Source organism: Melopsittacus undulatus, chromosome 8, assembly GCF_012275295.1.
Source record: "Melopsittacus undulatus isolate bMelUnd1 chromosome 8, bMelUnd1.mat.Z, whole genome shotgun sequence".
Taxonomy (NCBI): Eukaryota; Metazoa; Chordata; class Aves; order Psittaciformes; family Psittaculidae; genus Melopsittacus; species Melopsittacus undulatus.
This window is the reverse complement of record NC_047534.1, coordinates 2,520,221-2,532,892: the sequence shown is the minus strand read 5'-3', so window position 1 is coordinate 2,532,892 and position 12,672 is coordinate 2,520,221. Positions and strand designations below refer to the sequence as shown.

The window sequence follows — 12,672 nt, the reverse complement described above, 5'->3', positions numbered from 1 at the left end:
TGCTCCAATCCAACAGCATGGAAGGAGGATGCTCCCATAGCATCAATGGTGCATCAGGGAGGATGTTCTTGGTGTAATCCTTGCTGAGTATACTCACACGGGAGGGAGTGTATTCCTTCATGCATCACTCTATATGTACATATGGAGGTTTATTATGGTCAGAAGACGGATGGGATGAGCTGTTGGGTTCCGTGTCTGGATGCTGCCAGCCAGGAAGGGAGGCCTGGAGAAGAGAAGGCTCCTGAAGGGGAGACCTGAGACCAGCTCCAGTGCCTAAAGAGGCTACAGGAAACCTGGAGAGGGGCTTGGGACAAGGGCCTGTAGGGACAGGCCAAGGGGAATGGCTTGAACCTGCCCGAGGGGAGACTGAGCTGAGCTCTTAGGCAGAAGCTGTTCCCTGTGAGGGTGCTGAGGCGCTGGCACAGGGTGCCCAGAGAAGCTGTGGCTGCCCCATCCCTGGCAGTGCTCAAGGCCAGGTTGGACACAGGGGCTTGGAGCAGCTGCTCCAGTGGAAGGGGTTCCTCCTTTCCCCCTTTTGGAAGCTGAGATGGCTCCAGCCATTAATACACAGCCACGTATCTAAAGCTTTCCAAGGAGTGTTCAATGGATAAAGGCCATTTAATCCTTCAACCTAAGACATCCTGCACAAATAGCAGGTGTTCATCAGCACCCATGTAACCTGTATGATGCTGCAGCACTGACAGGTGATGACAGCACTGGGGATGCTGCACATTTGCTTGGGTGAGGGCTTTTTCAATGCTTTCCTCTTCCTTTCTCCCCAGGCTGACAAAGGCAATTCCAGATTGAAGCCATCTGGGATTTAACCTTGGACCAGAGAACACCCGAAGCCTCTTCAGGTCCCTACATGATGGTTTCCTTTGCCCCTTCCTCAACGTGGTGAGTTTCAGTCCATGTTTTATCCCTGCTTCCCTGTGCGAGCCCAGACCAGGGAACACGATGGAATTGTCATTAAAACATGCAAAGTAGAAATCAACCCAAGGAAATAATGATGATTTGTGTTATCATTGCATTGACCCCATGCTTTGCACTCCTGAGCTTCAGCACTGCTTGCAGGCAGCCTGATGGAGCCTGCTTCACATGGGAGAGTCCATAGGATACCAGTATGTGCCCAGGACACTGGGACAACCGCATCCCCTGTTAGGAACCATCTCCTTTGTAAAGAGGTGAGTTGTTAAAACCAATACATCTGGTGGAGTAGGAGCTCTGAGCAGGGAAGGGGTTTGTTACACTGGGAATAATCCCCTCTGAAGCCAGGTTTTCAGCCAGAGGAAGAACAATCCAATTGGAGGCAGGATCCTCTGCTCTTAGGAGCTCTTTTTGGCAATGCTGTGCTTTATTGGGCTATAAAGAAGCCCAAATAGGAGCACTGAATCCCAAGCAGGAGTGTGAAGTACATGGGTGTGTGTGTGTGGAATGGGCACGAGGGATGCCCCTTTCCCATCAACGCTAAGTAATTCCAGCAGTAATCATTACAATGCAGCTTCCTCCTCTCTTGAGGGACACACAAGGCACTTCCAGGCAGGATCCAGCCCAGCACAGGGGGATTCACCTCCCCTCCTTCCCATTCTGCTGCTTAAACTGCAGCAAAAGGCATTTGCCATCATCCCCAGAGCACCATTAGTGACTGTTTTATGGTGCTTTCCGGGAATTCCTTCCTATCCCACCAAGACTCAATAATTACTTACACTAATCCCAAATGACCCTTAATTACAGCGGTGCAGGTGTTGGAGGCATGAAGCCACTCCACATACAGAGGCTGTTGCATGAGGGAAGGGAGTCACTGTTGGAGCTGGTGGGAGCATCAGCAGGAAGGGGACAATGCGGATCCAGGATGCTTGGGAAAAGAGGTTTTAGGGAATGCTGGGTTCTAAGGGGGTGCAATGAGACCTTAGGGCTGGAGCAGGGCTCAGCCTCGGGCTACACCCTGGCACAAAGCGAGGCCACGCTTCCAGTTTATACAGTTTAATACATGTGAAACAAGATACATTTCCTTTTGAGTAATGGATGCATAAATAACAGAAGATATATGTGGATGCATAAATATGAGGCATGGAATGAACCAAACAGAACCCATTGCTTTCACTGCATCGACAGTTACTGCTTGAACTGCTTGTTTCCCCCATCCCATCCACCTTCTCATCCAGTGCCGGTAGCGCATCCTCGGACAGGCTGGGTGCTGCTCTGATGGAACACGGTGATGCTGTCCCACGGTGAAGGGTTGGGATGAGGGTGAGGATAGGACAGGATCGGGGCTAAAAGGGAAACCCCAACCCCCAAACTGCAAAACAAGAGAGAAATGGAGTTAAAGGAGAGCTGGATTCCTATGGAGGCTTCGCTGGAGCCAGGAGGTGGATGCGGCCATGAGGATGAGGAGGGATGCTGGACTGAAGTCGTTCTGCTGCAAGGAGGACAAAGCATCAGCTTCAATGCTCACAAAGAACATCACCTAAGACAGCTTTTACACCTTTACATCCTGGAGCAATAACTTACTGTGAGCTGCAGTAAACAAAATACATCTTAAATAAGTTACTATTTATTCATTTGGTGGGGTTTAGCTCTCGGTAAATTTCCCTTTTTTCCTGGTTTTCCATAGGATTTTGTTTTATTCCCACCAGGAACCACAACTGTGCATGTTAGTTCAGATTATTGCAACGTTTCACCTGAATTTCAGTTCCAAAAAGGAGGAAAAGAGAAGCAACTGGACAGATGTAGAGACGAGAATGAAGAACTCATTATTGCACTGGCTACAATTCAGTAGTGATTTGGTTTCTTTCTCTGCTAGAAGGACAACTTCTAAAGGCCAAAAGGACGTTTCAAGCATCGGCTGTGCCCAGAAGCTGGTGGGATGATGGTGGAGGGCAAAGAGAGGAAGGAAATGGAGGTGAATGGAGAAAGAAGAGAAACCAGTTGGAAAACGAATGGCCGTGATCATTAGTTCCACATAAACCCCAAGGAAACACCACCCAGTTGCAGAGTCACATGTAATGCAAAACCCAGTATCGTTTCTCTATAAAAATATGTGCATTATGAAGAGAGAGTTTTTGTGGGTATATATCTTCTTTTTTTTTCCTTTTTGGTCTTTTTTTCCTTTTTTTTTCCTTTTTTTCTTCCTTGTTTTGTATCTCACAAATACATTATTTCTATGTATATAAGTGCTGATATACAGACAATGTACAGCTCCCACCCGGGCCCTCCCGCCTCACGGGACGTCTCTAAAAGGTGCCTTGTTAAAAGTTGAGCATCTTTATAAAACCCCCCCCAAAACCAACCAAACCCCTAAGAGAACCCCCCAAATCCCCCCCCCCACTACCACCTTCAACCCGAATCAATGTGATTGAAGCCACAGAGGCAACCTTCCCTTTAGAAAAGACCCCCCCAAACCCACGTTGCATCCCCCATCATTGTCTCTTCTTCTGGCTGTTTGGTTCCTTTTCCACTGTTTTTCCTCCTTTTTCCCCCCCTCTGTGTGTGTTATCCTTTGCAAACCTCCCCAGTGCTTAAGAACAAGTGACCGTGAGGAAGGAGAGAACCCAAGCGAGCAACCACTGACCTACTTTGGAACCCCACATTGGTGTCAAGCCCTTGCGACCCCCCCATTCCCCCCTCCCAGAAAGCTATACTGGGTCATCTATGTCTTCTTCTGTGGCAACAGTCACAGGGACCAAATCCTGCTTCCGCAGGGGGCTCTTAGCAATGCCCAGGAGCTCTTTGCTTTTCTCAGTGTTGCTCCATTGAGTTTTTAAGTGCTCCATCTTTTTCAGTTCGGAAGCAGATGCATCCACCCGGGAGTCCAGATCCGAGAGGCTTCCCAAGGAGCCACCATCCAACTGCTCGAAGGAGAAGTTGGGAATGGTCAGATGCTCCCCACGGCACTGGGGCTGCCCCCGGCGCTCTGCTTTGGAAGCCCCCTCCCCGGCCTGGCTCTCTGCGAGCTCCAGGGCCTCTCTGTAAGCAGGGAACTCGCAGGATGGGGTCCTTCTCCGCAGCATGCTGTTCTCCGAGGGTTTGGTGCGGGAGGCCGTGCTGCTCTCATCCTCCATGGGAGGATCTATAGAGATGCAGGGCGGGCTCATCTTCTTCTTCCTCCTGGCTCCGTGGATGTACTCGGACTCCATGTGGATGCGGGCAGGGGAGCGCTGCTTGTCCTCGGCAGGCTCCTCCAAGCTGCAGTCCCCGTGGCTGATGGAGGGGCAGATCTCAATGGAGTGCCGCCTTTGGTCGTCGGCCCAGCTGGGCTTGTTGAGGAAGCCCTTTGTGTCGATGCTGTAGAACTTCTTCGAGTCCTTCTCCTTGCTGCTGCCCCCAGTGAGGCTGCTTGTGCTGCAGTTCTTGAGGGGCACAGGAGATGGGGCTGGGGAGATGAAGGGGGAAGTGGAGCGGCTCCCAGTATCCGAGTGCTCCGCTCCCCAGTCCTTGGCTGAGCTGTTGATGTGGCGAACCTCCTCGTCAGCCAGGTCTGAGGCCTCCAAGAGGCAGCCCTCGGGGTTGGGGGGGCTGCTGCCAGGGCTGGGGATGCCGTGCTGGCTGCAGCTGTGCTTCCGTGTGAGGGTGCTGGGGGGCCGGTGTGGGGAGCACGGGGGGGAGCGTGGAGGGGTGCTCGGTAGGGAGGCTGTTGTGGGATGGAGGGGACTGGGGGTCAAGGTGCTCTGAGGCTGCTTTGCTGATGGGAGAGTCTCTCCAGGCTCTGGTTGCAGGCTCTCCTTGCGCTCTGGTGCCTGCCCATCCACGGAGTCTGTTTGAATGGCCTCCTGGAAGGTAAGGAGGGAGAGATGGGGTGAGACCCTGGGGATCTGCTGGGTCAGGAGTACTTCCAGGGGTGAAACATGGCCTGTGGCAGCACAGCTGGAGGGGCTAACGCACTGTTCACCACCCCATCCCTTCCCCATCACGCCTACCCCCATCAGATCCTCCCTGTACCAGAGGCTACAGGTTTGCTCACAAGCAGACCCAGACCTACGTGTGCAGAGCTTGTATCTGCTGGGTCTTTCTGCATGATTTTGGGCTTGCTCCAGCACCAAATCCTGAGTCAATGGAACATGTCTGAAGTGAGAGGGTGTAGGGCTGGCTGGTAAAGCTGAATGGGACATCTCCCATAGGCTTTAGCTATTCTTTCATAGAACAGTACATCCACAAAGATGAAAGCAGGTAAAAATGGCCTTGCCCTTGTGTCACTTGTATATTAACATTTATGGCACCAGAAATGTTTTGTTCTAAAAAGGGGAATGCTCCTCTCAGCTGCAATAAAAGAAAGCCCAAAGGGGATTGGAAAGAAAGGGAAGGGCCCAGCTGACTATGAAGTTTACCCCTGTAGGCTCTTGGCCTCTCACCTGTCTGCACAGCAGCTTGTTGAGAGTGGGAGATCGAGGTGTGATGTGTGGGGGAAGGATCTTCCAGTGGTTGGGAGAACGGATTGCCAGCTGCAGGGACTCTGTTGGCACCCTCAGAGAGGAGCATGTTCCTACAGGCTGGGAGCGGATGGAGGTGATGGACCCTGGGAACAGAGACAGAGCAGTCACCACCACTGGCACGGGGATGTGGAGGTCTGAGGCAGAGAACAGGTAACAGGCATCTTCTCTTGTAGATACTGCAACACTCGGGGTAGATGGTGGCCATCAGGACAACACAGCAGCAAGTAAAGGGCATATGAAACCCTTTCACTGCCACTTCCCTGGTAGCATGGATTTGAGTGCATTTGTGAAAGGATGTTGCCTATTTGGAGAACACAGATCAGGGAAGTCTGCGTCAGGATGCCTGGGTTGTCTTTGCAGTGCTGCCAGGGATGCTTACACTGCTCTGCCACATGGAGGCAAGAGCAGCCCTGCTTAGCTCCCTGGGAGCTTCCAGAGCTCCACTTCCAGGTCTAACCTGCAGCCTGGAGCAGCCAGCAGGCACCCTGCCATCACCTCCAGGAGCAGACACTATGGATGCACAGGGGAGTTTTCCCACTCATTGCAGCCCAAACACTACCCCCACTGTCTATCCAGGCAGCAGCCCTTTGAACATGATCTGAGGACCAAGTGCTTTGACAGTCTCTGAGCTCATGTACCAGGCAGGAATCACTCTCTTCCCAAAGGCTCCTGGTCCCCTGGCTGGGTGTAAAGGCAACCCCTCCTCCCCAGCCCCTTTGTGGTGCTGCTTTCCTGCTGTTCTGCCTTGTTTGAAAGATCTTTTGCCTTGTTATTTTTGTTGGCTGCAGGATTTATTGTCCTCATTAGCTTGAAACCCAACGTCTGTTTCTACATTGCAGCTCCACGTTCAAAACACAGCTATCCATCACTTCAAGAGATCTCGCCCAGAGGTCAGGGAACTTGAACCTGTGACAAAAAGCCATCCAGACAGATTGCAGTTGGGTTTCAGAAAGAGATTTGTTGTTGGGAAGGAAGAAAAGTTAGTGCTCCATCATTTTTCTTTTGCAGCTTTCCTCCAGATCCCCACAGAAAGAGCACAGCAATGAGCTCCCCAGCCCCACTTCTCCCTAAGTCTTTTGCCTGTGCTGTTTGTGTGCTAATCCAGGCTTTACAGAATGGTTTTTATGATGCAGAAAAACTTTGTCATAAAATCTGTCACAAACACGGTCATAAAATCAAACCCTTGTGCTCTCCTCCCTGTGCTTAGCTGGAATTCCCTGCTGTTGGAAGCCTTCCATCTAGATCTCGTATAGGAAATCCCAAACCCCTCTTAAACTGCAGAGTCAGGAACACAGAATATCTCTGGATTTGTGTATTGTCTCTTTTGGTTTTCTAGTCAATCCAGAAAGTGCATCTAAGACCACAAGAACCCAAGATCTGGTCACCTCCCAGTGTTTTCACTCTACTCACTGAAGTATTGGAAGACCAGACAACTTAACTGACATTCCCAAGTCCTTTGAAAGCACAAATGCTAAGGTGAGTCTCCATGTGCTCAGTTTTACCTGTGTGTAACTTATGGGACTGTGCCTTAAATCAGTTTGCTCAGCTCAGAAGCAGCCCAGCTCTGGGTGATGCTGGTTGGATGCAGGTAAATCCCTGCCACATCCCTTGCTCAAGTGCTCACAGAGAGAAAGTTGGGAAACATGGGCAAACTCCTGGTCAGTTCTCCCCATCCCTGCCAACATCACAGCAGTTTTACACTGGTATAAACCCTGATTTACACTCACTACAGAGATGAAAACCATCCCCAGGAGTACAGCCATGAAACTCAACCTCTGCTTTCTTTGCTTAGCAAAGAATGTGCAGGTGAAATAATACTAAATACTGAGCAGAGAACATTAACTGGTATCCGGAGGGGTTGAACAAATACAGAGTTACTTCCCCCAAGGAAACCAGAGCAGATCTTGCCAGCCCCACAGTGGTTTGCAAAGCCACTACTCATCTGTCCAAGCAGGTCTTGCATTTCAAACAACATTCCATCAATGGAAACCAGGCTGGTGAGCTCTTGAGAGCCACTCAAGAAGCACATGGGCTTTTAGGGAGGCAGATATTTTCTTTCTTATTGATTTCCCCTTCAAACCAACTTGCACGACAAAAGAGATAGAAAGGCATTTGCAGGGTAATGTATTTGGGTAAATGGATACTCAAAGGCTCTGTGTAGCTTGTGGTTCTCTTGACTGCAGGGTCTCTCCTGCAAGATTCATCATAAGGGAGGCTGGGGAGGTACTGGAGAGTGGTTTCTAATCTTTAGGGCTCCCAAAGAAACTCTTGCATCTCTGAGCTCAATGTACTGTGCTCAGAGAGGTCTCAAAAAGATGCTCAAAAAGATGCTGCTTTGAGACTGAAAATTGCCTGAAAACATAGGTGTAAAGGAGCTGTGTCAGGAAGTGACACTGACCGTGGCCTTTATTCATGTTGGTTTTATTGATGTCAGGGCTGATCAGAAGAAACGTGTAGCTTGCACCCTTTTACTCAGCTAAATGCCTGTCTTCTACAACTGACATTGCTGGGGAGCCCCACTTCTCCCCAGCTGCACCATCAGCTTTCTCCTGGGAAAATGCAGGGATGTGCTGAAAACATGACATTGGGCAGTTATGGTGATGGAATCACATGAAGGAAGCAAGCCCTGGTTCAGTATGGGTTGCTTACTCCCCATCTAACCACCACCTGTACCTGCTGCCACACGGTTTCAGCTAGGAGGAGGAAGGGAACATGCCATGAGCAGTACCTCTTTGGGATTTGCAGGGATACGTTTCCATCTCCACCTCGTGGAGGGGGAAGGGGGCTTTGGCTGGCATCACTGGCCGGAACATGTAGCTGTCGTTGGGCAAGGAATGCATCCGGGAAACGGAGATCTTGCGGACAGTCAGCAGGTTCTGAGTGTCCTGGGGCCTCAGAGAGGCTGCGCTGCCCTGCAAAGCAAGGAGACAGGGAGAGGGGGTCATTCCTGGGGTGAATTTACTTACAGCCATCTCCTTCTCAGCTGCTTTTGGTTTAAAGCCTTGTGCAGGTGTTCCTCTTGGTGTCTTAGAGAGGGGTGTACCCTTGGTGACTGCAAGAGGAAACCGAAGCTGTGCTGGCTCAGTGAAGAGCTCAGGTTGCAGCTGGAGTAAAACAAGGCATCACTGACCCACCACTAAGTAGACTCTTGGATACTGCAGAGCAAAAGTAAGGTCCAGGAAAATGGAGAAAGCCAGCACTGTTCTGCTGCCATTTTCCCAGGGATGCTTTCAGCCCAGCTTGGGTGGTGATGCCCTTCTCCTCAAAGATAGATGGGCAAAACTGGTCCGTCTTTGGCCATGCTGACAGAGGGTACCCAGAGCTGCTTGTGATGCATGTAATATCTCTCCAAAACACACAGGCAGACATTTAAACACACACATTAACACCACTGCAAACCCCACAGCCTGTCTCCTACCACATGGGGCACCTTGGGCACCAGTGACCCCAGAAGAAGACAGCCACATGGCAGGAGGCAGAGGGAAGGAGAAGACATCATGGCAGCGTGTATATGGAGCCTATACAGGGGTAGAAAAGGGGTTTCTCTGTGCTTGTTCTCACTGTGAAATGGGTCTGGTTGGAAGTGCTTGGACAGAGCAAGTCACAAACCTTTAATGTGACCCCTCACTGCTCCTCTGAGCTCTTGCCACTTCAGGCACCTTATAGCAGATTTATCCTGGGGCCTTAGGAAACTTCAGGGACTCAAATGATGTCTCTGCAGTGCTGATGGAGCAGCTGTGAGAGGTGGTGCCATGACATGGCCAAGTTTTGGGGGATCAGGAACCCTTGGAACAGGACCTGCAATGTGGCTCCAGGGTTTTGATCCTAGACACATTCCCCTCACAGTTCACCATGTTATCTAAAGTACAACTAAACACTGGGGTTTCCTTTAATGCCAGCTCCCAGTGACTGACTGAAAACATCTTCCCAGCTGCATGTCTTATATTAAATGTATTTTGCTTTGCTCTCCTGGGCTGTTTTCCCTCTCTGTGATCAAAAGCTGGGCCTGACAGCCCTCTCTGGATAGTCTGGTGGTCACAGAAGGTCTCCTTAGATCTGTTTTTTCCACACATTTCTGGCTTACAAATATCTTCCATCAGATCCCTAGAGAGGAACACCCCAAGATAAATTACTCAATGCTTTCACCCTGTTGAGCTTGGCTGAGAAGACAATGGCAGGGATCAGCAGCAGGTCTTTACAGGCAGCCTGAGGGTTTGGGAGGATCCCAGGCACCTGATAGAGATGTGCAAGGTGGGAGCCTGCTCACTGTGGGATCCCTCTCAGGCCAAGTAGAAAGGCAATAAATTGACCATAGTGTTTATGGTGCATTTTCCTGCAGCAAAGTCTATTAGGAACTACATTCCAACAGTGAGTTCCCCATTGCTGTGTAAGTAAATTTCTTTTTACTTGACTTAATAGAATCTGATAGATCGTATAAAAATCTAATTTAATGTAATTTAATCTCAGTTTCCCCATTGATTTTGCAGTAGATTTATTTGTGATCATGGTGACCAAGCAATTTCATCTTCACTCTTCCTCACATGCTGCTGACAGGGAGGAGACAATTATCTTGTGCCCCCCCTTTCCCACAGCTTCTGATTGCTCTTTCTAGAGGACTAACAGAAACCAGAGAGCAGAAATTTCCTCTAGAAATCCCAAAGTGGGATTAGAAAGACCCTGAGCAGTATATATCTGTGTCCGTGTGAAGGGAATTTATGTCATCCATGTCAGGGTTGCCAGCATTCCCTGGAACTGCTGCCCATGCTAAAATGACAAGGACTGATGCATTGCAAGAGCAGGACAGGGACCTGTGGCTGTTTTAGTTCTGAAATGAAAATCCACAACCTTTGAATGAACTGGAAAGGGCAAGAGATGGACTTTGAACCCTCCCCCAGAACAATGGTCAGGACAGTGTTAGCCCTGGAAAAGAGGTCTCAAGCAGCCTTTCTCCTCAGGGAGCCCTCCTGAAATGACTTAAGATGTGGAGGTGGTGGTGATATCTCTGCCATAGGGGAAACCAGGAAAGCTGCTTTGCTCCCACGCTGCCCTGCCTGCTGCCTCTTTGGCTCTGTGTCACTTGGGGTCTGGCTGCCTGACGATCAGACCACAGTGGCTGGTGACAACTGTCCCTTCCTTACCCTGAGCACTGGAAGAGCAAATGCTTTGTGTGAACTCTTACCAGGGCTTGATGCTTCAGCTGCAGCTCCGACTCTGACTTTGTGGTCTCCTGACTCCTATAGGGTGCCCTGCTCTCTGGGGCAACTGCACCTCTGCTCCCACCGGTGGCTGAAGTGGGTGCTCCTCTGGACATTTCCAACTCAATCTCAGCGTCCATCTCAGCATCCTCTTTGGCCTCCTTGTTGCTCTCCTCCAAGTGCTTCATCAGCACTGCCACCACCACGTTGACAAGGACAAACTGTGCGATGAGGACGAAGGTGACGAAGTAGACAGGAGAGATAACAGGGAGGTAACTGAGGCAGTGCTTGTCTTCCCGAGTGCATTCCCGAAGAGTGTCCTGAAACAGAGAGGGAAAGGTGAGGGATTAATAAGTGCTGAGGCTCTGCTTGGGTTCCAAGTACTGAAACATCAATATAACATATCCTGGACACAATGGCTTGTGGGTGCAACTAAAATGGATAGAAGGAAATACACACACCATGAATGAGACCATCTACAAAACAGAGGATGATGTTCCATCCCAAAGGTACATGGTTCCTCCTCTCAGCCACAAGAATTGGCATAATTTTCCTGAAGTATTATCTATATGTTAAAAAGCATTAAATTTCAGGTTGGGCGACACTTAGGGCAAATTATCACTTGAAATAAACCTGGATTTTAAATGGGGGAGTTTAATTTTGATGTTTTAATAGGAAATCATTTTGTTTCCACACAAGAGTTGCCTCAGCTTGTTTGAAACTTGTATTTCTGTATCTATAGAGAGAATAAAGGCAGGGACTGCACAGACCTTCATGATCCCATTCCAGTTGTCCCCTGTAGACACCCTGAAGAGGGTGAGAAAGGCCATGCCAAAGTTGGTGAACGTTGCGTGCCTGCTCAGACCTTCGCAGGGATTTTCTTCACTGCAGTCTGAAGGAGAGAGAAGCAGAAGGCCATCAGTGAAGCCATGTTTGCCCATGCTTATTCAGAACAGCCCCAAACCTGCTGGTAAGACCCTGAGGTATGTCATGAGGGCATCAGAAAGGACTGCTAAGGGGTGATCTCATGGTGGCCTGCAATTACTGAGATCATGTAGCCAAACTCTTCTCAGGGGAGGCAGATGATATAATGGACAGCAACACTGTGGCTTGGGAGGTCCAGGTTGGACATTAAGAAGGCTGTTTTCACCTGGAAGACCCAACAGTGCTGGGATAGGTCATCAGAGAGGTAGGGGAGCTCTTCACCCCAACAGGCAGAGCCAACATAAAGAGATCTAAAAGGAGGTGGAAACAAGCAGACTTGCTGAGCTATCTAAACAAATACTGCTCTACAGTACCCTCTGTCTCTTGATTATGTCCTTGTCTTGATTAGTTTTTACAGGGTACATCTACCATGAGGGATATTTCACTGAGATAAAGTGAAGCGATTTGACATGTTCCCCCTGAGAATTAATATACTAATGAATGTAAATGGAACATATCCCTCTTTCCATAGAACACAGATTCATTACACAGGCAGCAATGTCTCTTGCTAGGGCATTTCACTAGTAGCTATTTATTTCAGAGGCAAATGGGAAGGAAAACCAAAAGAGCAAACAAACCCAACAACTCCCAAATGACCAATCTTAGGGGAGTAAGCACTGAAGGTTCTTATGGCTAACAGGGAGTAGCAGTGATCAACAAAAAGAAGTGGAAGTATTTCCCAGTTAAACTGGGATGGGAAGTGCTGTGCTGACTGCCTTCAGCCTGTCCCAGACAAGATCAGGGCTCTCCCAGTGTCTAACACATGCTGTGGTTACCTGGGGGCTGACACTAGCAAGGTGTGTGTGTAAAACCAGAAAGGATTCAGAGCAGCAGAAGGTTCTTCTTTGAACAAGACATTTTTCATCTCTGTGGCTGAACAAATACACACCTATATAACAAATAGGCACCTATCTATCTATCTATCCATCTATCTATGTAATAAAGCCCCCACAGGATTTCATTTTGGGGTGGATACAGAAGTAATTTTTTCCCTGAATTTCTTGGAGACTGCAAAAATAATTTGTCTTCAGTTGAAAGAAATATTCTGCTTTCAAGCATGTGTA

General features: G+C 49.3%; 1 protein-coding gene across 1 annotated transcript in view; it reads right to left on the bottom strand.

Annotated features, from left to right (window-relative positions):
• Positions 1-3,447: 3,447 nt before the first annotated feature.
• CACNA1H (calcium voltage-gated channel subunit alpha1 H) overlaps positions 3,448-12,672 on the bottom strand; it is a 225,953-nt gene continuing 216,728 nt past the window's right edge. Inside the window, exons 30-34 of the mRNA XM_034065342.1 lie at positions 11,395-11,516; positions 10,609-10,944; positions 8,158-8,341; positions 5,349-5,512; positions 3,448-4,769 (exon numbers count right to left, since the gene is read on the bottom strand). Of these exons, the coding sequence (XP_033921233.1) occupies positions 3,636-4,769; positions 5,349-5,512; positions 8,158-8,341; positions 10,609-10,944; positions 11,395-11,516 (1,940 nt within the window). The 3' untranslated portion in view covers positions 3,448-3,635. The remainder of the gene's footprint in view (positions 4,770-5,348; positions 5,513-8,157; positions 8,342-10,608; positions 10,945-11,394; positions 11,517-12,672) is intronic.